We start from the raw sequence: 24,098 nt of genomic DNA on the forward strand, positions 1-24,098 counted from the left end.
TGCCACCACAAATACGTGCAGAAGGACAAGCATCCGGTTTGCAACCTCTGTCTGCCGGTCGACCACGAGAGCAAGGATTGCAGCGCCTGCTCGGCATTCACCCCGAAGACACACGTGGTAAGAGAAAGACAGAGGAGAGCCAACTACAACATTCAAGGCCAAGCTTCAACCCCGTCGCGCCGGGACTTGGGCCTCTCCAGTGGGGAAGAGGACAACATCGCCGAGGGACCAGATGACTACATGGTCGTAAAGACCGATATGAAATCCACAAAGGAGGTAAGAGAGACGTCGATCCCATAAACCCCGACCGACTCTCGAAATCAGAGTCAGACTCTCAAAAATCAGAGTCCTCGAAAGGAGCACTGGCACCGAAACATTCGACGGACGCAGCTGCATCCAGGGACAAACAGCCCAGCGGATCCTTCGAAAAGGACTCACAGTCGGCGAAAACCCAAGACAAGCCAAGGTCGTCGAAGCACGTCCCCAAAAAGGCACGCTCGACACGGAAGGAAAAGGACCCGAAACCAACGTCGACTTCTACGTCATCAAAGTGATGGGCCAAAACCCTCGACGCCGAATAGTTCGCCGAGGTGGAGAGGAAAAAGAGAAGGCTCGAGGCCGAAATGGACAGTATCCTCTAAAGGAAAAAGGAATTCGACGAATGGATGAAAAGGTTCACCATCCCGTCGAAGCCGCCGATGATCATCAAGGTTGAGGACGAAGAGGAGTTAGACGCTGAAGAGCCGCCAAAAACTCCGGAGCCCCAGGAACAGCAGGAGGAAGAGGGCCTATTCTAATATGAGGGAGAAGGCTTGGAAGACCAACAAACCAGTTTGGGGTCGGCATCCTCGGTGGCGCAGGACCTGGATTGGCAGGACCTCGAAGCCGGAAGAGGCCGTAGAAACGTATCCTTCGAGGCCTTCGCCGCTAGATGACATTGACATCTACAATATGGTCATCAGAAATGCGGCTGCAGCATATGGGGTGAAACTGGAGGAAGAGAAACCAAAAGGCTGCTCCCTTTTAGAGACCCTGCTCCCCACTCAAACCAGGAGTCCATTCCTCCCCATGCTCCCAAGTGTCCTGGACCAGGGAAGCATTCAAGGAACCATCAAGCTGCAGATCTCTCACACCAAGGACAGAGAAGAAGTATAAACATTCCTCTAAGGATCCACCATACATCCAGGGATCCGTCACGGCTGACTCCCATCATTGCAGCAACAGCCAGAAAAAGGGCCAACATTCCAACAAACTCAGACTAACCTCCAGACAAGGAAAGTAAGAGGATAGACCTCACTGGAAGAAAAATAGAGAGGAATGCAGCAATCCACTGGCTCATTGCCAACTCGAATGCCCCACTCAACAGGCATATATACCCGCATTGGGAGGATGTTGGACAGCTACTCAAACACCCCCCTGAACAATACCAACAGAGCGCAGCTCACATGGTGGAGGAAGGCAAGAACATGGCAAACTCATGCCTCAAATCAGCCCTGGATGCGGCAGACACATCCAGCAGGCTCATGATGATTGGGGTAACAGAAAGAAGGCATGCCTGGCTGAGGATCTCCGGTTTCAATCCGGAAGTCCAGAATAATATTCTAAACACACCCTTCAATGGAGAAACACTATTCGGAGTGCCAGTAGATGAAAAACTGGCGCAGCTGAAGAAGGAAAATGAAACTGCAAGGTCCATGCGTTGCAGTTCAGAGGTATGAGAAGGGGCACCCCGACATGGAGACCAAACGGAAGAGGGTGAAACCAGCCGGGAACGTCACATCAGACTTTCCAGCAGAACTACCAGGGCAACAATAAAGTGCAGCAGGGTCAGCAACAGCGAACCTGGCAATACCAACCTAGGGGGCAGTCCTTTCGCGGGAGGGCGAATAGACGAGGACAAACAAGTAGAGGGGCCAGCAACCCACCTCAAAGTGACTTCGCTCCACCAAATGTGCCCACCCACACAACAACTCTAGGGGAGGAGCACAACAAAATAACCAAAAAAGTTTTACACAAACTCAAATCAGGGATCAATGGACATATAACACCAGTAGGAGGCAGACTAAAACACTTCTTCCAAGAGTGGAAGAAAATAACAACAGACAAATGGATACTGAACGTCATACAGTTCGGATACTGTATAGAACTGGAAAAGAAACCTCCAAACAGGAAACCAAAAAGCAAGGCGCGCTCAGTAAAAGAACTTGTGCTCCTCCTACAGGAAGCACAAGAACTCCTCCAGAAGGAGGTGATAGAAACAGTACCGTTCAAAGAAAGAAACAAGGGAGTGTACTCAAACTACTTCCTCGTACCAAAGGTGAACGAAACGTTAAGACCCATCCTGGACCTATGGTTCCTAAACCAATACATAAAGACTCAAAAATTCAAGATGACATCCCTACAGGAGGTTATTACTCAGATAAGGGAAGGAGACTTTATGTCCACCATAGACTTCAAAGATGCCTACCTACACATTCCCATGAACAGACGACACAAGCATCTACTAAGATTTGCCATCAACAAAGCGCACTACCAGTTCACAGCCCTAACCTTCAGACTAAAGTCCGCACCAAGGGTCTTCCCCAAATGCCTGGCACCGGTAGATGCGCACCTACGGAGGGAAGGGATTCATGTATACCCCTACGTCGACGACTGGCTAATAAAGGCAAGTTCATACAAACATTGTCAACTACATGCAGAGCGGGTCACACAGACTCTGTTAGAACTGGGATTCTCAGTACACTGGGGGAAATCCTCGATGGAACCAGAACAGTTGAAGATCTTCGTGGGCGCATAGATCAACACCATCCAGAGCAAAGTGTTCCCCAGCGACAAGAGAACACTCACCTTGATGAAGGCGACACGTCAATACCAGAAGGGGCAAGCTCTGACAGTGAGAACAGCGAGCAAGATCATGGGGATGATGGCGTCATGCATACAGGCCCCGACTGGCCGTTGCGGGCACCGGGCAATGCCCCGGTGCGCCGCAAGGGTGGAGGCCGGTTTTGGGCCCCTGGGGGGCGTTTTTGTTACAGGGCCGTTTTTGCAGCGTTGCTGCAAAAACGGCCTTGTAACAAAATCGGCCGAAAACCGGCCCTGGCAACGAGCGCGGTCGCACCCCCGCCCCCCCCGTGGGGTGTGGGGGCCGGCCGAGCACTTTGCCAGGGCCGGTTTTGGTTCTCAGTCCGGCCCTGCATGCATACACCTAGTCCCCAATATACAACTCCACATGAGACCATTCCAGGAATGGCTCCAACAACAATGGTCACAAGCTACAGGGAGTTGGGAAGATCTAGTGGTTGGAACGCACGCAGTGCAAGAAGAGATAGCATGGTGGAACAAGAAGAACATAACAAGGGGGAATCCTAACAAGGGGGAATCCTTTAACACCACCAAACCCAACAGCGACCATCACCACAGACTCATCCCAGAGGGGATGGGGAGCACACATGAACCAGCTCAAGGTGAGGGGTCGGTGGATTCCAACAGATGCTATCAGGCACATTAACTACCTGGAACTAAAGACCGTGTTCCTTGCCCTAAAAGCCTTCCAGAAACAACTGTACAAGCAGAGAGTGTTGATACAAACCGACAAAACAACAACGATGTTCTACATCAACAAACCGGGAGGAACACAATCCGCTGCACTATCCAACCTAGCGCAGGAGATATGGAGATGGGCCATCCCACTAGAAATAGACCTCCTGGCAATACACCTACCAGGAAAGGACAACGTGGAGGTGGACAGGCTCAGCAGACAGACATCAGCATCCCACGAGTGGGAGCTCAATGCACAGGAAACACCAAAATGCCAATACTTCGCAACCAAGGGAACAATCCCAGAGGAATGCCCTATGGATAAGCTGGTCAAAAACATTTGCCTACGCTTTTCCCCCGATACCACTGACACACAGGGTACTCAGCAAATGCAGAACCAGCAACACAACACTGATTCTGGTGGCACCGCAGTGGGCCAGGCAGTCCTGGTTCTCACAAATAGTGGAAATGGCGCAGGCACCATCATACAAGTTCGAAAAAAGAAAAGACTTGCTCTCCATGCAAAACAGGGAGGTACTTCACCCAGAGCCAGAGATCCGCTGCCTGGCTCCTGAAGACGTAGAGTTTGCACACCTAAAACTCCCAGAGAGCACACTGCGGGTGCAACGGGAGGCAAGGAGACCTACCACACGGAGGTGCTATGTGGCGAAATGGAAAAGATTCACACAATGGTGCATCAGGGAAAAACTACACAAGAAAATAACCAAGGAATCAACTGTGCTAAAATATTTCAAACCTTCTAAAAACAAACCCGAGCTCTACCTCGCTGAGAGTACACCTAGCAACAGTAGGAGCCTACACAAGAGGGGAGATGGGAAAGAGCTTCTTTACATCCCAAGTAGTAAAGACATTCCTAGAAGGGGCTAAAAGGATAGCCCCCCCCCCCCCCAAAGGATGCAGCCGCCGGCACGGAACCTTAATATAGTTCTAACAGAGCTTATGAAAGCGCCTTTCGAACCCATCCACTAGGCCTCACTACAGATGCTCACAATGAAGACAGCCTTTCTGGTAGAAATCGCCTCGCTACGCAGGGGAAGGGAGCTACAAGCACTGACGCTACAGGAACCCTACATTCAAATACACAATGACAGGGTGGTAATAAGAACCGACCCACACTTTATGACAAAGGTGGTGTCAAGGTTTCACATGAACCAAACAATACAGATACCAAGTTTCTTTCAGAAACCACCCACAAGCGCGGAGAGAGCACTGCACACTCTGGACGCTAGAAGGGCTGTAATGCATTACATGGAAGGAACTAAAGAACACAGGAAAACAAAGCAGTTCTTTCTATCCTTCGCAAGCAGTTTCCTGGGAAGACCAGTAACAAAAGGCACCATTGCACGATGGATCGCACAAACTATACAATTCTGCCACACGCCATCAGGTCAAGAACTACCAGGAGGGGCAAAAGCCCACACTACCAGGAAAAAGGGAGCAACAATAGCCTTCCTGGCAAACACGCCCATCCAAGACATCTGCCTGGTGGCAACATGGGCTTCATTGCACACGTTCACTAAGCACTACTGCGTGGATATACAAATGAACAAGGAAGCACAAGTAGGACAAAAAGTGCTTCAACATATATTCAACAACCAACGCTCATCTTCCACCCAGCCGCCACAAACCTAACAAACCGCTACAAAGTCTATGCACAGCATAGTGAATCCAGAAAGATTCACCCTGCAAAACGAATAGTTTCTTACCTGTCGGTCTAGTTTTGCAGCTTGAAGACTTTCTGGATTTACTAGCGAACCCTCCCACCTCCGCCAGAAAGATGAGACAGGAGGAGAGAATGCAAGGACAGTATACAATCAGACTTTTTATGAGACAAAATTGAAGTTCCTTTAAAGAAAGGAAGAACTTGAAAAGATTGGAAAAGGATGAACAAACATGACACAAAAACAAGAAAAAAAAAAAGGAATCCGAAGATGGCACCCAAAGGTGGGAGCTTCTGGGGGAAGCGTGCCGATGTCTCAGGAAGGACACCAAATGGTGGGACGTCGACCACTAGACCACGGAATAATGCACAGCATAGTGAATCCAGAAAGTCTTCAAGTTGCAAAAGTACACCGACCGGTAAGAAACTATTCGTTATCAGTAGCTTTCTGAATTTAAGGTAATCCTAACCTAAGGGGATTGAAAGTCCACACAGATTTATATTTGGAAGTCTAAAATGAAATTCAATTCAATACTTAATTTCAAATATCCTCCTATCCTTGTTTCTTACAATTCTGGCAATAGAAACAAAAAATACCCCAACTATATGCGTGGAACTATTGCATGGAACAGGAAATGGCCAAAAACACAGAGTGGAACCATCAAAATGTGCTTTGCATTACATTGTTTCTTGGGACTGAGTGTTTGCAGTATTTGGGCTTGGGGTTGGCCGACACGTAAAATAACCTAACCAGTCTAGGCATTTTTGAACAGCAGGCACGTTTGAAAGTCCAGAGTAGTGAGGATTGCGCAGACCACTATTTTTCTTACTGAGAATGCCCTACAAACCTCAAACTTAGGGTAAAACCACATAATTTCCTCATATTTTCTTAGAGGAAAAAGTTATGAAATCCACAAGAATTAACAGAAGTCCTTCCTACCTTTTTAGCTTTCCCACAGTTCATCTGTTAAAATAGGCGCTGCCAACGATAAGAAAGTTCCCACAATGCAACCTGGAAATTTGAATACTTTTCCTTCAAATTAAGTCATCTGTGGTATATAAAGCGCCCCTGAAAACAAACCAACAAACCTGGGAGACATTTTTGGAAACTTGAATGAGAAATGGATTGTGTGGGGGCACCTGCCTGTTTTCACATTGGGTCCCTCATCTAGGCACCAGATTGTTCTTCTACCATGCAGGCTCATATGTCAAAACTATGACCAAAGAAATCTAATTTTCTTAACACTTCCCATGATGGCCAGTTTAGTTTAAGGGCTAGAAAAACAATCTTGGAGCACTGGACTGGAAGCTGGATGCCAGAACAGGCCAGGAACCGGTCCATTTACATTTTTTTATTTTATTTTTAGGTTGCGCCCTGGGCGTTGCAACTGCGTAGCAGTTGCTCCGCCCACGGCAAAATCTCATGATCCTACATATGGGCTTTGGTTCCGCCTCTGTCTCCCATTGGCTAGCTCCATAAATGGAGGCTAGCCATTGGGAGACGGAGGCTGTCAATCACCCTTTCTCGTGAAAACGCGATTCGGGGGCGTTTCTCAGTCTTTTTTTAAGTCCCGCCCCTTTGTCATGGGCCGCGCCCCCGTGACGTCATTCCCCTGGCCGCGCTGTGATTGGCTGGCCGGCCCGGGACCTGACTCGTTTTTAAATGTTTCCGATGCGTGGTTTCTTGTTTATTTATTGAATGTGCTTGGGCGCCGCGATGCCTACCACAGTGCCCAGTTTTATTATTTTTATGTTAACATAACCTCATACTCTCCCCGCACCTTTACATCTCCCCGGAAACCACATGACAGACTCTGCTCTTTTGCAAGCCCCCTCTCCGGACTGCGATATAGCCCTCCCTCGCAAAACATAAATCTGAAACCACATCCTCCTTCGTGTACACATGTGCCCCTCCTCCCGCTGCTCGTGCTAAACATGTCTTGGTAGACTCTTGGTGTACTCACGGGCCCTTCTTTCCTGACAGGGGTCCGAGGCACGCTGCTATCCATTAAGCCGGGATGGGGCCTGGTCGGCGCGAGGAGCAAGAAAGGACGCCCGCTGCGCTGGTTTTGTTTCCTTTCACGGGCCCGTGCTTGGAAGCGGCGGAGAGTTCTGCCGGGGCCCTCCCTCCCTCCTCGGCAGACATTGTCCTCTCCCGCTGAAGGGTGACAAATGCGGCCATTGTGCGCCGCGCCCCGGGCTCCGAGCTGGCCCAGTACCGGCCTCGCTGCGCTGGGGGCTCGTCGAGGGCCCCCATCCCCTGCAATCGGCCATACATGGGCGAGTGGGTCTCGATGCTGCTCGGGGCGGGGCACAGATGCCAGGGACTGAGCTCCACATGTGGTGCTGCGGCCAGACCCTGCATTGCAAGGCCGTGCTGCGGCCTCCTGGGCTGCAGGTAGCGCATTGACTGCAGCGGACTCACGAGCAGGCGCTGACTCCTGGAGGGAGCGTCACTCCTGGTGACTGCTCCCTGAGGGGCCTGCTCGCCGGAGGGCTCAGTCCTCCTGGGTTTGCTGTCCCCCCGGACAGCCTGTGCGTGAGTTTCCCGTGTGTCTTCATCTCTCCTTGGATGTGGCCCATCACTGGCACGGTATGCCCTTGAAGGGTGCTCGGGCGTCAGTCCCTTTGCCCCTGGTCTCGGGGGGTGAGTTTGGTTGTGCACTTAAGCTGTGAAGTTTGCAGACCCCCAGCTCCACTCCATCTCTCCTCTGCTCCTCGCAGTCTCACAGGGTCGCTCGTCTCGGCTTTGATTGGCCGCCCTGTCGTTGCTGTGGACGTCAGCTCCTCCCCGTCCAAGGGCTGGTACAGAGGAGCTGTCAGGATTGTGGCTGCAGCCCTCAAAGTCTTATTGATTAAATGGAAGGAAGTGGATTTGTTTTCAATTAGCCATGACTAAGAGAGGAAGCCTTCTGTGACGTCAAGGCCGCCGAGGGAGGGGGTGGGGGTCTGGTGCCCCACGGGGCAGGTGCCTGCAGCGCCCGCCTTGAACTGCTTCGCCGGCTGTCAACTCTGTCATTCATGTCCTCGCAAGAGAGACATACCAGAGTTAGCATCCCCCTGGTGCAAAGACCTGTGGTGTCCTAGGAGTCCTATCATCTGTGGTTGAGGCTGATGTTTCTTATTTTATATATTTATTTCATTAACTTCCAGTTTTGATGCTTGTATGAATTGTTCTCGTGCAATAATTATAGAAAAATACGAAGGAGAGAGGGACTATGTTTTGGCCTGATTTCATGTTGCGGACACTCAGCACAAACTGGTTATAGAAGTTTCAAAAATAATTTGTACCACAAGATTACCACCTGTTAGTTTGGCTTGACAAAAATGGTGGCACAATGGTAACTGCACTGCAGTATTTAGCTAATGTAATGCCACCTTTTGGACCTTTGTTGTAAGCACAGGAATTTTTGCTCAGTCCATCTATTTCTTATATTAAAAAAAAACTTGGAAGCGCTTTCATTTGATACATTTCGAAGACTTAATGTAAGTATACTTAAAAAATAAAATATAGAATCAGCATAGTCAGCAAGTGCCGTACAAATAATTACCACGAGTACTGCTTGTCCCATACCCTTCAGAATATCCACAGAATTGTGGTAAATCCCTTGGTATTCTACACAGTAGGCCAATAAGCAATTTTCCAAACCCTATCTTAGCGGCATTGGTGACTTGCACTAGTTTCGCCTTGTATTTGACATTCACAGGCCTGCATCAGGACAATTTCAGAATAAGGTACTTTTGGAAGTGTTCCTTTAATTAAACAATGCAGCCAGGGGCACAGTCACTGGTATAGGGTTTGAGGACTGTCTCGCCTTCTAATCATTCTGGAGTAGGATTTATGCAACTCATTGAATGTCATAAACAGTACTGTTGATCTTTTTTGCTCCCGCTCTTGCCCCCTGTGTTGCTCCCGCTCTTGCCCCCTGTGTTGCTCCCGCTCTTGCCCCCTGTGTTGCTCCCGCTCTTGCCCCCTGTGTTACTCCCGCTCTTGCCCCCTGTGCTCCCGCTCTTGCCCCCTGTGTTGCTCCCGCTCTTGCCCCCTGTGTTGCTCCCGCTCTTGCCCCCTGTGTTGCTCCCGCTCTTGCCCCCTGTGTTACTCCCGCTCTTGCCCCCTGTGCTCCCGCTCTTGCCCCCTGTGTTGCTCCCGCTCTTGCCCCCTGTGTTGTGTTGCCCCCTGTGTTGTGTTGCCCCCTGTGTTGTGTTGCCCCCTGTGTTGTGTTGCCCCCTGTGTTGTGTTGCCCCCTGTGTTGTGTTGCCCCCTGTGTTGTGTTGCCCCCTGTGTTGTGTTGCCCCCTGTGTTGCCCCCCTGTGTTGTGTTGCCCCGCTCTTGCCCCCTGTGTTGTGTTGCTCTCGCTCTTGCCCCCTGTGTTGTTGCCCCCTGTGTTGTGTTGCCCCCTGTGTTGTGTTGCCCCCCGCTCTTGCCCCCTGTGTTGTCTGGCTGCCGCTCTTGCCCCCTGTGTTGTCTGGCTGCCGCTCTTGCCCCCGTGTTGCTATTCATATTCCCACACCCCCCATGCTGCTTCTGCCCTACCCGCCTTCGGTGTTCCTTCCGCGAACCTGGAATTCTATGTTGCTTTACGTGCCATCGTTTTTGCTTCCCACTGCCTTTCCGTATTGCTGTCCCCCCATCTTTGTGTTGCTTCCCCTGGCCCAGTCTAGAAAGAAAAAAAAACAATAATGCAATAGGTCTCGCCGTTCATTAAGTTAAAGCCATTTGCTTTGCTATACAATACCATTAGCAAAGCAAATGGCTTTAACTTAATCAAAGGCGAGACCTATTGCATTTTCAATGCAAGGGTTTCGCCTTTGGAAAATTTAGAGCTATTGGCATTGTAAATGTCAATTTTTGAATTTATGTGTTTGTTTTGAGAATAGCAAAATAGATGGCATTGTCATTTACATTGCCATTAGCTCTAACTTTCCCAAAGGCGAAACCATTGCATTGAAAATGCTTGTTTAAATCGTTTGCAAGGGTCTAGTGGGATTTCTGCGCTGGCAAGTTGGAGTAAAACCTCCCAATCTGCCCGTCACCTGAGGTAGAAAGACTGCCTCCTTTACCCCTCTGCACCATGATTTCTAGGAAGCTGATGTCTAGTCTCACCTAATGCTTTTTAATGACTTTCTTTTTGATTATTATTAATAAAAATGTAATGAAGACTGTTCATATAATTTGTGTAGTGTTACACTTGGAGTGAAATAAACGTGATCTACCGTTATTAAAGTTGATTTTACTGATTTTATCTTTTTACTTTTAGAATTTTACGATAATTTACATAAAGATGGGCTACCCCCGTTTACCAGTGGAAAAACAATGTGAACTGGCTCCAACTCTCCTGACTGCAATGGAAGGCAGGCCTCAACCACAGCAAGATAGGTATGTTACACTGAAATACCTTGATAAGCGGAGTGACATCATAGATGGAGCCCTTTGGCCTGAGATTGTCACACACCTTTTAATATAATGAAGGTTTGACTAAAGTTGCTCATGTCAAGAGCATCAGACAGTGTTGTGCGTTTACCTGTAGTCATCTTGCACTACTTGATATACATTGCAAAACTAAAGTGGTGTACTATCATGGTGATCGCTTATCGGAAATGTTAAGTGTAAAGCGCAGGCAACCAGCTGCATGTCTGGATGTTTTGGAATGCTTTGTTTCCAGTCTTGTAATAGTGCTAGTGGTATTATGCTTGTAGTTTCATCTTTCTAATATGGCTTTTTTTACTTGGTATACCTGCTTTATATTCGATGATGACAACCACATTCATGAAATCTTGGTTTAAGTTAACAAAATGTCCTCAAAATAACAATATGTGCTGCTTAGCAGCAAGACCAAGTTCTCCTCTTTATATCTTGGCCAAAGTTGATGTGATTTGTGGCCAGTGCTTAATTGGAGCTGGCGGCAGCATGTGGGGCCCACTGGCACTAATTTTTGGGAACCAGCACTTCTATTTACCTCCGATTTTCCCTCAGAACAAAAGAGAGAAACAAACACAAAGGGAAAGAAAGTGGAAGACTGAAAAACAGTGATAAAGGGAGAAAGTAGGGGCGAAAAGACACATGCAAGAGGATGTTATTAGAGCGACTTTCTTAGATAGCATAGTAACACAGCCTAGTTAATGTACTATGAACAGATGTTGGCAGCCAGGGAATTTGGTGCTGCACTAACTGATGTAATCACTGTATGTAAATAGCAAAACAGTTGCCCACCTGGTACGACAAGCCAACATATAGTCAAAGTCCTACCGAGAGGCAACAAACAACTTGTGTTTGAGCAATGTAATAATATAGATCAATATAAGCAAGAAAGACAAATAAAAGAACATACTCTAGCAGAGGATCATTTTGTCTTGCATTTTGTTGATCTATATTGTCACCTTGCTCAAACAAGTTTTTTGTTGCCTCTTGAAGATGAGCATATCTATTTGGGTTGCTTACTCTTGTTGTCAATGTTGCAATAATTGCACTTGTTTCTCCACAGTCTCATGCATCTTCTCATACCCACCCTTTTTCATATGAAATATCCGGCTGAACCGTCCAAGGTTGGCGCCCCTTTTAACCTTGCGGAGAAACCAAAGACTGTGCAGCTACTGTTGGATTTTATGTTGGATGTTCTCCTAATGCCTTATGGGTAAGTGGAAGTAAAATGTTCTACAAGATTCTGCATAGATGTCAAGATGCTTTGTGCACTAGTTGTCTCTTAGAGGAGGCGTGTGATGTTTGCAGTTTAAGCCTTTTTAAAGCTTTGTTTATGGGAAATAATTTAGGATTTTCCATCATCTAAACTTGTTGTGTATATATTTTTTGACCTGCAATTAAATACTCTCTATGGATGGATTTCTTGCACCTGTGACTTGCAGTGAAATTGGAGAAAGTTGTTCCTGAATTCTTGCAGCAATGTAGAAAATGGTGACTGAATATGTTGCCTAATGTATAATAAGTCTAAATCTCTTGCAATGAAGCTGTAAATATCGAAGAGAGTTATATTTTATAATCCCATTTCACTGTCTGTATACTAAATAGTGTTTACACATGGTCTTGCCAGCCGTCAAATGCATATAGAAGTCCACCCCTTTGGTTTGCCTGTGGATGCTGGAGCATGCATACCTGTTAATGAATCTAGGCTTGCCGTCTTATGTTTGACTACTCCTGGGTTTTCGCCTTCCTCTGCACGTTTTTCTGCCTGCTGTACTTTATGCATGCATTCTTTGGTTTGGTGCATACTCGAGGGTAGCTGTTCGATGTGGATGTCTGTCACCCTGGCCACCCAGCTTCTAAATCTCACTTTGTGGTTGTCTTGCGATTTGTATGTATGGCTTGACTGCCTGTGCTTGTGTGCATGTATTCTCTGTCAAGTTCATTTTTTGTACTTTATACTTGTTTTACTACTCTTTTTTACATTTATGCAATTAGATGTTTTATCAGTACTTAGGTGCATGAGGGTGGAACTGTGTTTGCATTTTTCTCTGCATAGTGCCTGGTTGACCCAGACTCCAGCAAAATTCAGTTTGAAAAGTTCTCACTGGTATCCTCCCAATAAATCCTCCCACTTTATTCCCTGAACTACACTTTTATTTTCTTCACTGTGCATTGAGTCTACCATCGTTGTGGCTCCCCAACAATTCTGCAGCCAAGGCAGAGTGCAGTTTCAGGAGCTTCTACCAAGCTTCACCAATTCACAACGTTGTGTGTGGCAATATCCAGTAGGTTCACCTGTTTCTGGGATTCCGTCTAGCTGTTGCTCCAGCTCTGTGGCTGGCTCCATTTTCGTGTGGTGTTATCAAAGATTAAATACTGCAGGAGGTGTCGTCGTCTGTGGCTGATGTAGTTTAATGTGTTGGTGTTGCCAGTTCAGTGATGCCTGAATTCAGTTGGCTTCCCTGTCCACACAGTTTGTGGGTGCGATCTAGATTATAGAGATTTCTGAGCTTAAAGGTGCAAATGCACAGGTGTTTTACTACCTTTCTCTGTGCATAGAGATTGTTTTCATACCCCTGGATAGGGATACATCTCAGCTCCGACATTTCAAAACCTTTTTTGTGATTCTGTTCCAAAGTGTACTTTAATTTTTACTAAAATATGGTTACAAAGGGGATTTTTTTTATTTGTCCATTATAGGTTTATTTCTGGTGACGTTGGAGGAGTGAATGGTGCTGGAAGTTACTGGATAGCAAAAGTGAGGGGGGGCGGGATTCTCCCTTAAGTCGATTTAAAGCTAAGGATTATATTCAATGGATTGCTGAGAATTCCTCAGCTGACGCTGGAGGTTATTTTAAGGACGAATTAGCTGTAGAAACGTGCTTTGGGTTTACTGCATAGTACTGGACATCAGTGAAGACCGTTTGTACACTGTTGATTGGCTGTTGTGTGCTTGGAGTCCTTGATGTCCTTTGGAAACAGGTAGAGGTCTGTGGTGTTGTAATTATTGGGTTGCACGGATCACAAAATATACGAATTGTATTCTTCTTTGCAAGTAGCCCCTATTTTCTGGCAGTAGATCACGTAATCTCTATTCGTTACTGCGAGTTCCCTAGGTCGGCGATGTTTTGACTGCCAGGTTCTAAGGTGTGGAGTTTAACAGATTATAAGACTGCTTTATACTCAGGAAACTTCTGCTGAGCAGAATGACTGACTGTACCATAACACTAATATAGATATCCTCTCTATGTAGATATAGGCACCTCATGACACCTCGCAATCCCAAATTTGGAAAACTCTCTTATGCTCTATGTTGTTTCTTATTGTAAGATTAGAATGTGTGTGAATTAGGTGCAGACTCTGCCAGAGCTGTTCTTTTAACTTCTTTTTTTATATATCAACAAACACCCAGAGTCTCTTAAAGAACAGTTGATGATATAATCAATTTTAAACAATTTCACCACCTATTGCAAATGCCCATTGAGCGAGAATGCCCTTAGCCCAGACGCAGTAAAGCGTACCTCCACCTAGAACTTTCACATTATTGCATCCGACGAATCTCATCAACCATAAACAATTACAACTGACATCCATGATTTTTCATGGCTGAATTTAATAGCTCCCTTTCTCATGCATCTACTGATGGGGAGATATCACACCGTAATTGGGCTATTCTGCAACTATTCTGGAACTGGCCAAAAAAGTAATTTAACAAAAAACTCCCTTCTTCAGTCAACTCCCAAGCACGGTGCTTGACTTGCGGTGTTGTTCTAAGTTAGACTTTAGGAAGAGGGTATATTGAATGAATTTGTATAAATAAGCATCTCTGTTATGTTTAATTTTTGTGGCTGTTGACCAATGCATACAGAACTGTGACGCATAATTAGAAAAAAGAACCAATTAATAATTGCATGCATTTTGCCTGAAATGCCCAACTAGATGTTACTTTATCACCTGTTCTTCCTCCTTTCGGGTGTTTGATTTAATAGTGATCAATATAATCAAACTAGTCACGATTTTTAAAGCTTTCCCACTCAGTCACCTTTCTGAATTTGGAGCTTTGTGCTGCCTTCGCATCCATCTCCACTCTTTAGACCTTTGTGTCCTTTTCGATCGTCTGATACCATACCTTACCCCTACAGTTCTTGCCTTCATGTCTCTCTAGTGCTCTGTCCCCACTGCTGCAACACTTCCACTCTTTCAGTCTCTGCATCCCTTCCTTCCTTGGACAAGCCCTGACCCCCATCTCAGTATGCCACCTGATCTTCGGTGCACCCTTCCACCCTGTGGAGTACACACTTTCCTCCCGCCTTGAGGTGTTATGGTGCAGCCTCACCGTGCTTTACCATCCCCTCTTGGAAACTGCCTGAACTTGAATTTATTTCCAATCCAAGCTTTAGACAATCTTGCTTCCAGTAGTACAAATAGATGGGCATAGAAGAAGAAGTAGACCGAACATAACATTTAAATGGGGGAGTAGGATAGTTTAAAGGAGTGTTTTAAAATGCTGCAGAATTCAGTGTTCATATACTCACGCAAGGCCTTTTGCGTGCGTGAATTTTGAAAGCATTAGTAATGAGATGAAGAAGTCCCTCCCATGGAGACCAAAGGTTCATTCCAGGTGGAGACAAGCTAGCGCTACAGCCATGCTGAACAATGTTCCTATTCCATGATTTGCAGCGTAGCTTCCTGGAGGTCATGTTGCACCTTTACTGAATGTTTTGATTCGGACTAGGGGTGAGAAATCCAAGTTGATCATGCCCTGAAAAGTAGTTTTTTGACTGAAAAAACCTGATCCCATCTCAAATGAGTCTTCTCACTAACTGCTGCATCTTATGGGCCTGAGCTTTCACTATCAGACCAGTGTTCTTGTATTGCTGTAGATCCGTGATGAAGGAAATGTTTCTTGTAATCCTAGTTCTCCATCGTGAGAATCATCATTCTACTCTTGATTGAAATCAAACAGTCCTAGCTTTTAAAATGAAATAAATATTTGGTTTTGCTCAGGATGGGGCAATTTCACAAAAATGAATTGATATCACCTGGCTGAAACGGCCGGCAAAACACACATGAGCACTTAGTGAGTGCACCTAGCACTACTCCTCCCCTCCCATGCCTCGGCCCGCCCCTCCCTGTAAACGCTGTCCGAGCCAGCGGCTTAAAAATAAAACAAAACATTGAAATATTTTTGGTTTTTTTTGCTGCTGGCTCTGAGGCAGCGGGGCGACGCTCCTCCGCCATTGCGGAGGGGTCGTGATGGATGAGCAGTTTGACTCTATGCTGGGAGCGTCTTAATTATATATGACTAAAAACAGTTGGCAGTCAGTTCAGGTAAGCTGTAGACTGACCGATGCAAATGTAGGTATATTTATTAAGAAGAGATTGTCTCTCTTTAAAAGTGCTTGACAGTCCTGCCCTTGGGTGAGTCTGTTCAATGTTTTACTCCGATGAAGATTCCCATAATGAAGAGATAAGACTGCAATTGAGTCATGATCGCTGATGCACATTCTCTGTCCTACAATTGAAACATGGCTGCGCTCCTTTTAAATTGTTTTTTTAAGTGGTTTGGTTTGTCGTGGGTATCTGTTGTAGGGGCTCTGGAATTTTTCAGGTCAAGTTGATGAAAGCATCTCATCATGTATTGCTTCTCCAGAATACAGTCTGAGATGAGCATTTTCTTTCAGTTGTCCTGTTGTGTGCACCTCTAGCTGGCTGTGGGCTAAGGCAATACTGTTTTTTAGCAAAGCGTACTAATTATTTTTCTAATTTTTTGGATTTCCGAAGTTTAGACCTTTAGATGATGCAGAAGAGCTTTGAGCTTTCGGAAAGTGTAGGAGATCACTTTATTTGTGTCTCATGAAGTTAAATACAGACTGGTGCTCTTTGGTATCAAGAAAAGGTGAATAATTAAGAAATGCATGGCTTCCGTTGATTGCATTTGCAGTCAGTACTCCTTGTTATTTTCACAACTTTTACTTGCCAGTTTTGGGGATTTTTGCCAAAAGTGTATTTTTTGGGAAATTAATTAACAGGAAGCCACAATTCATCTGCCCCAATATCATCACTTTTATTGTTGAAAAGGGAATGTCTAACACTGATTCTGCTTTCTTAGGAAACAACACGTTAAAGTGTTGTATATGTATCGAAATGTCTAAATGCGGAGATTGTGGAAGCAGGGGTTCTATCCTTGGGAATCAATGAGTATTTGGCAATCCATTAATTAACTAAGAATTTATAATTTTATTTTGTGTTTTAGATTTGTCCTACCTGAAAGTCACAATCGACAGAATACACAGCCAACACAAGGTTCCCCACAATCGAGCGCGACTGCAGGATTAGGAATCCCCCAGCCACCTCCTGGTTTGAGTTTCCAAGCTGCAAAACGAGTTATTGGCGAAAGTCCATGGACTGCTGAAGAGCTGGAACAGGTAATGCCCCCCCCTTGAACCCTACATGACTCTATAGCACATTACAAGTTAATATAATAATATAAAGTGCATGCTTTAAAAATGCTTTTCCTTTATGTTTGTTAACTTGTCCGTTTCTTAAAGGAATATAAAGTCTTGTGTAAGTAAGACTTGTGCATTTCCTAACTAACACTTTGTGAACGGAAATGTTAGTTCTGTAACCCCATTACGGTCTAATGGTTTGGATAATTGTGAAGGGTTTGTAAGAGTTTCCAAAACTTAATATGCTTATCAATGCAAAGGAAAGCTAATGAATAGTGATTTTTAGGTAATTTGAAACTACAACAGACTTGTGACTGATGTCCTGTTTTTAAATTTCTTCTACTGTAAGCACCATCTAACTTTGTATTAGTGGGATTTTTTCCTGGTACATGAGCTCCTGAAACAAAGAAAAGAAATCTACTCTGAATAAATGTAGTATGCCAGAATTTTAGCACCCCCGCTCGGGTTGCCACCTGCCTCTTTTATACCATCTTGACTGGTATTTTCATGCCAATTTCGGTAAAAATATTAGAAAAATCATCTAAAGCTCTTTATTAGTACATACTTTAAACAATACATTTAAGAAAAAACTCTTTTAAAAGTGTTCTACAGATGACGTAATGACCATTGGCGCTGACTGATAAAGTAAACCAACAGAAAGGCCATGTTATAATACAGACTATTTCATATAAAGTTCTAGTTAAGGATCATATCTGGGCCTTTGCAGAATCTTAAAATGCGAACAGATGGCTGGTATGTTTCTCTTGGAAAAGTGGCAATCCTATCCCCCACACTCCTTGTGCGAATATAAGCATAACCCTTCCACCTTGTACCTAATCAGCTTAAAGTCCAGTTAAGTAATGTACATGAAAACTTCTCAATTTGACCTAATTTTCTGGACCACTTTAGCATACGCTTATAAAAATTTCTCAAAATTCTGTGTGGTACATCATGTCAGTCCACTCTCGAAAATGACCTGCAGTGCCTGTTTTACAGGAACTTAAAGAAGTGCTCCTTAGTAATTCATCTGAGGTGGCAGTCTTCACTTACTTTACTGATTTGGTGTAGTTTGAGCCACCACACCTCCAGGACCGAAGCCATCGAAGATTGCTCTGTGTGACCCAGCATTTCATATATTGTTCAAAACACCCTACTAAAAACCATCGAATCTTGGGCAATCATAGAATATCTATAGATACGTGCCTCTAGTGCCACACCCTCAAGGCAGGCTTCAGATGGCTTCTCGTCTATTCTATGGAGTTAAACTAGAAAACAACAGGTATGGCGTCTACAATCCCTGTGGTCATGCATATACAATAGTCTGCTAGACCATCCTCGGGTATTTGAAGGCCCATATGTGTCATCCACACTCTCTTTAGAACTACTAGTGCGACATTGTTTACTATACAAATGGCACATAAGAAAGGTAAAGCAGGTTGCTCAATGTGTGGCCACGGGGGTGCTGGACAGGGGGTGCTGATGAGTCACCAGCTGCAGAGGGACTTGTAGGATGAGGAAGTGTGAAGGGTATCTTGGAAGGAGGCCAAAGACTAGTGTTGATCAGTGAGAGAGGCAGTTAAGAGATGAGCAGCAGGGCAGACAGAAGGAGGAAGGTTACAAGCAGCCCAGAAAAGCAGGATCTATGCAAGTGACCTGGGATTATATGCTAGGTAGGTAAGGTAAGTGTACTCGTCTTCAGATGGTATGTAGGGACTGTATAAGCAGTTAGAGAAGAGGGTGCGGTGGGGTAGCTTTGTTTGTTGTTGTTGCTGCACTTAAGGTAAGCAATAGTTTCCAAAGTGGGGCAAAGGGATAGGATTCTTATGGGCACAATGGGTGCAGTAGTACTCTTGGGACTGTTGAAAGCACGTTTAATGATGGTAAGAGCTAGTGCCAGTAAACATCTCAGCTGCGGAGTACCACAGGGCTCTTCGCTGAGCCCTGTGCTATTTAATGTATACATGAAACCACTGGCTGGGGTAGTCGAACCGTACGGCATTAAAATCGTGTCGTACGCCGACGACACTCAGCTAGTGGTTTCACTGGCGCAAGAGAGCAACAGGCAATCCCCGGCAGGTCTGTTGAAATGTTTAGAGGACGTGAAGGAGTGGATGACCAACTCCTCCCTTAAGCTGAACGGAGGAAAAACAGAGCTCATGCTCCTAGGCCCAGCATCGCCAGTACCATTTACCTCCTTGTGGCCCTGCGGTCTGGGCACTCCCCCCACCCCCAAGGAAAGTGTCAAGAGCCTGGGAGTATGGTTGGACAAAAACCTCTCCTTCTCCACCCAGGCCACTAAGTTATCCGCCACCTGTTTTGGAGTACTTAGAGTCCTGAGGAAGGTCCTCCCACTTCTGCCTCTGGAGGCCAAAAAGGTGGCAGTACAAGGCCTCATCCAGTCCCGCCTAGACTCAAACAATGCTCTATACGTTGGGGCCCCTGAGATGACCCTTAGGAAGCTGCAAGTGGTACAAAACTGCGCCGCACGAACCTTACTCCAGATTCCGCGAACCCAGTCAGCTAGACTTGGACTGAAAAGCCTGCACTGGCTGCCAGTGAGGCTAAGAGTGACATTCAAGGCGCTGTGTATTGCGCATCGGGCCTTTTGGAAGACGGGATCAACAATAAATAACAACCTTGTTATCCCCTACCACCCAAATAGGAACCTTCGATCTACGGATGCTTTCCTTGCAGTAGTTCCTAGAGTGAAAAGAGCCAGGACCGGGGGTAGGCTGTTCTCGCTTAACACCGCCAAGCTTTGGAATGCTCTCCCCCTCTCTCTTCGCTCCAACCCTGACCTGCTCTCATTCCGGAAAAAGCTGAAAACTTTATTGTTCGCCAAATTCCTTTAGTCCTAATCTCCCTCTTCCGTCACATCTCTGTTCTACTCAGCGCTTGGACGCCCGTGGGCAGCAACCGCGCTTAACAAATCCATTTCCATTCCATTCCATTCCATTCCGTTTATCTAATGAATCTGACATGTTTGGCTGAGAGACGTGCACGTTCCTAATACACCAGACTGGAAGAGGGTGATGAAGAGCAGTAGAAGCAGCAACTCTAATGGAAACAGTGAGTAGAAGGTGGTTGGGAAACTTAACCAGGTTTGTTAATATAGTGTAGGGTACCCATGTCTGGCTTGAGTCATGCTTCGAAAATTAAAAACCTTTTGGGGCTATTGCTTTAGGGTTGTAAAACCAACCACATATTGAGGCAGTTCAGCACATCACTGCCAACATAAATGCATTTTCTCTGAACAAACTGGAAGCATTCTGATATGGGATATGCTGACTTGTGTCTGACCTCTGGAACTATGCAAATAACTTTTGTCTACCTGTGCCTCCCATAGTAAACATGTTTGAGGCATGTGTGGCTTTAGAGACACAGGCGTTGCATACTCCTGCCATCTAGTGTTGGGTGCGGTTGTGTGCAAGTTGTTTTTCTTCGAAAAAGTTTTTTGAGTCACAAGGTAGAGTGACTCCTCCTCTTGGTGATAATGCACACGGGCATCAACTCCATTGTTAGATTGGTTTTTTTCCGCCCTCGGGTCCGGACGTGTGTGCATGTACTCCGGTTCGAAGTTGTTACAGTGCTCTTTTTGGTTCGTGCAGTATTATTATTATTATTATTATTATTATTATTATTATTATTATTATTATTATTATTGTTTCGATCACTTTTTCCATTCTGCAAATCGAGGTATAGCGATGTCGCTCATTGAGTCGATGCGCTTCTACCACAGCTCCTACAGGGCCGCGCCCTTCAGGGTCTTTTTCCTCAGTCTACATCAGGTTCTGCAGAGAATGTCCTGCTGGTGATGGAACGGACGCCACTTACGTTACTGCCCTCACTGCCACATGAAATATTCCTGGACCGACTTGCATCAGGTCTGTAATCTGTGTTTGTCTCCACAATACAACGAAGCGAATTGCAAAGCTTGTCGCTCCAAGAAAATCCCACCAGAGCAGAGAACCGACACTCCGGACATCTTCGGGTATGGAAACGTTGAAGAACAAGAAGAACACCCTGGACCATCTTTTGTGGAGAAGAGGCGTTCTCTGTTCAGAGCAGTTCCAGCTCCGACCTAGAAATGGAGGACATCACACCGGCTCAACAGTCTGTGAATATGGTACCCCCATCCCTCAACACTGTGTGTAACCATCCAAGAAACATTGCCCTCGGTCCGCCACTGCCTTCTGGTCATGGTCTGCGCTGAACAACTGCTTTGAATACCCCGCTCTCCGGCTCTGCGTTGAAAATACTAATAAAGCTGAAGCCTTTGACATCAGGGACTTCAGTGCCTAGCCGACCTTCGGTGCCGAGCCGTCCATCGTGGTTCACCGATTCGACGCTGAGCGGAACTTCGGTGCCTAAACTGAAACCTGGGTTGGAACCGAAGTACATTTCCAAGGCCAATACCAGTAAGCCAATGGAGACTATTCTCCTTAAACTCCAATAACGGCAGGATGCCAAGCAAAAACAAATTCATATCAAACCTCACACCGGACATGTCCTCACTAAGCCTTCGGCTTCAATACCTCCGCCACTGGAAAGACGGCTGTCTTTCCAAGAGGCTCTTGTCTTGCCACCTCCACCAAAACACAGAAAAAAGGCAGACAAAACCACCAGCCCTCTGCCTCCTCCTCCACCCTCTCAACCACCTCTGCCACCCCCACCTCCTCCTCCCCCACCAGCTTCCCCTTCTCTACCACTAGCTTTCCCTTCTCCAAGGAAAAGAGTTGCTGCATAATCTTCTAATCATTGGCGCATTGCCAATTCAATGGGCCAATTGGCTCATTATGATTGTGCTCACTGTGATAAGATGAAGGATCTGCTCCAATATCTCCCAGAGGAGCACAAAAAGCAGGGGCAGGAACTTGTCTCTTAAGACAAGCTGATATCCAATTCATCTATACGCTGTGCCTTAGACTCTGCGGACACTGCGGCTAGAGGTATTAACACCAGCATTTTGTTAAGACGCAAGCATGGCTCCGTATTTCTGGGTTTAAACCAGAAGTGCAGCAAAATGTCCTCGATATGCCGTTTGATAAGAAGCAACTATTTGGTCCACAAATAGGTCAAATATTAGAAAAAAAATTAAAAAGACGGAGAGGGCAAAAGCAATGGGGGCCCTCCAAACACCTACTTCCCATGGCTCTTTTCACCCCTCCACATACCGTGGAGGTTCTAAAACAACCTCCCATTGAGGCCTCATCCTCCTATCACCACCTCCAAGGTCAAAACACCTCTCAAAGAGGATATTTTCGAGGCTCTTACCACGCCTCCCAACATTCCACCTCCCACCCACAAGCTCTCATTGAAACATCTAACATTACTGAAACAGGAAGCCAATCTCTTCTCCTCAAGGGAGCCATAGAGCTTAACCCTGTACATCAGCAACGTTCAGGGATGTACTTCTTCATACTCAAAAACCCAAATCTCCACAGACATTCTTAGACCTCAGGCCCCTAAATCTCTACATCCAGTCTTAGCATTTTCATATGGTAACTTTACAAGACATGATTCCACTTCTCCAACAGGGCGACTTTATGGCTACACTATACCAAAGCAAAACCAAAGGGGATGATGGACGGAGTGTTGAACATTGCAAGCACTCACCCCCAGTCAACTGATCTGGGTGTAATCCATCATCATTCTTTAGCTCACTCCACCACCCCAGTTCAGACATGGCCATATGCAAATCAGTCTGACCCTGTGCCTCATGTTTGATGTTTGGGCGTTTTTATATAGCGCTCTGTCACTCCAGGGAGCATCCTGGCGCTTTGACTTCATAGCTGGTAGATTATCAGATGTATTATCTAAGTTCAAGGTGTTGTATACAGTTAGACAAGAGTCTGCGAACAGTCCAGCCCGAACTGCCAAGCTGAAGTTAGTGAGCTAAAGAATGATGATGGATTAAACCCAGATCAGTTGACTGGGTGTGAGTGCTTGCAATGTTCAACACTCCGTCCATCATCCCCTTTGGTTTTGCTTTGTTCGCCTTAAGTTGGCAGGGTATGCCCAGACGTGGGTCCCTTGCTCACTTTGCCACTGGATTCAAGCTAGCCTGGCTGATGACGGCTGATTAGCCAGAAACTGGTCCCAGGATGATTGTTTTCCGGTCCAGGGAAGACATGGCTTGGCAGTTCGGGCTGGACTGTTCCCATGAGGCACAGGGTCAGAATGATTTGCATATGGCCATGTCTGAACTGGGGTGGCGGAGTGAGCTAAAGAATGATGATGGATTAAACCCAGATCAGTTGACTGGGGGGGGGGGGGGGAAGTGCTTGCAATGTTCAACACTCGGTCCATCATCCCCTTTGGTTTTACACTAGACCGAGGACGCGTATTTTCACATAAAAATAAATCCACCACATCTCAAATATTTCAGGTTTATTGTGGCCGGCAAACATTACCAGTTCAAAGTCTTCCCTTTCGGTGTGACTACTGCACCTTGGGTATTCTCTAAATGCCTAGCAGTTGTATCAGCGTATCTACACAGACAAAAGGTTCATGTATTTCCGTATCTAGACGATTGGCTTATCAAAGTCAACACTCAGCAGTTTTAACAGCACATTCAGATTACAATAGATCTTCTCCATCGCTTATGCTTCACTATCATTATCACCAAGTCTCACCTTCAAAATCTGCTCTTCAACCATATCTAGGGGCTATCCTAAACACACAAGTAGGATTAGCCTAGCCCAATACTGCAAGGGTCCAATATTTCCTAGCACTCATACCTCAGTTCCAGACTAATCAACAACTTGCAGGGAGAACAGTCATCTGTCGCATGGTGGCCTCCTGCATTGCCATAGTCCCTTATGCACAACTGAATATGCGTCTGCTGCAGGAATACATGGCGCAAAAGTGGTCTCAGTCACAGGGTCAGTTTGCAGAGAGTGATGAGTGCAGTGGTCTATCAACACTAGATCTTCTGAGGTAGAACACCAAAAACCGGTAGGCAGCCTTTCTTTGACCCTGTTCCCCAGACCACTCACAACGGCTACATCAC

At 46.0% G+C, this 24,098-nt stretch overlaps 1 protein-coding gene across 2 annotated transcripts in view; it reads left to right on the forward strand.

Annotated features, from left to right (window-relative positions):
• Positions 1 to 24,098, forward strand: part of ECPAS (Ecm29 proteasome adaptor and scaffold) — a 709,962-nt gene that overhangs the window by 57,938 nt on the left and 627,926 nt on the right. For both annotated transcript variants that reach the window (XM_078676653.1, XM_078676652.1), the window contains exons 4-6: positions 10,477 to 10,595; positions 11,701 to 11,850; positions 16,894 to 17,065. In XM_078676653.1, the coding sequence (XP_078532779.1) occupies positions 10,477 to 10,595; positions 11,701 to 11,850; positions 16,894 to 17,065 (441 nt within the window). The remainder of the gene's footprint in view (positions 1 to 10,476; positions 10,596 to 11,700; positions 11,851 to 16,893; positions 17,066 to 24,098) is intronic.

This window comes from Lissotriton helveticus, chromosome 2_1 (assembly GCF_964261635.1).
Source record: "Lissotriton helveticus chromosome 2_1, aLisHel1.1, whole genome shotgun sequence".
Taxonomy (NCBI): Eukaryota; Metazoa; Chordata; class Amphibia; order Caudata; family Salamandridae; genus Lissotriton; species Lissotriton helveticus.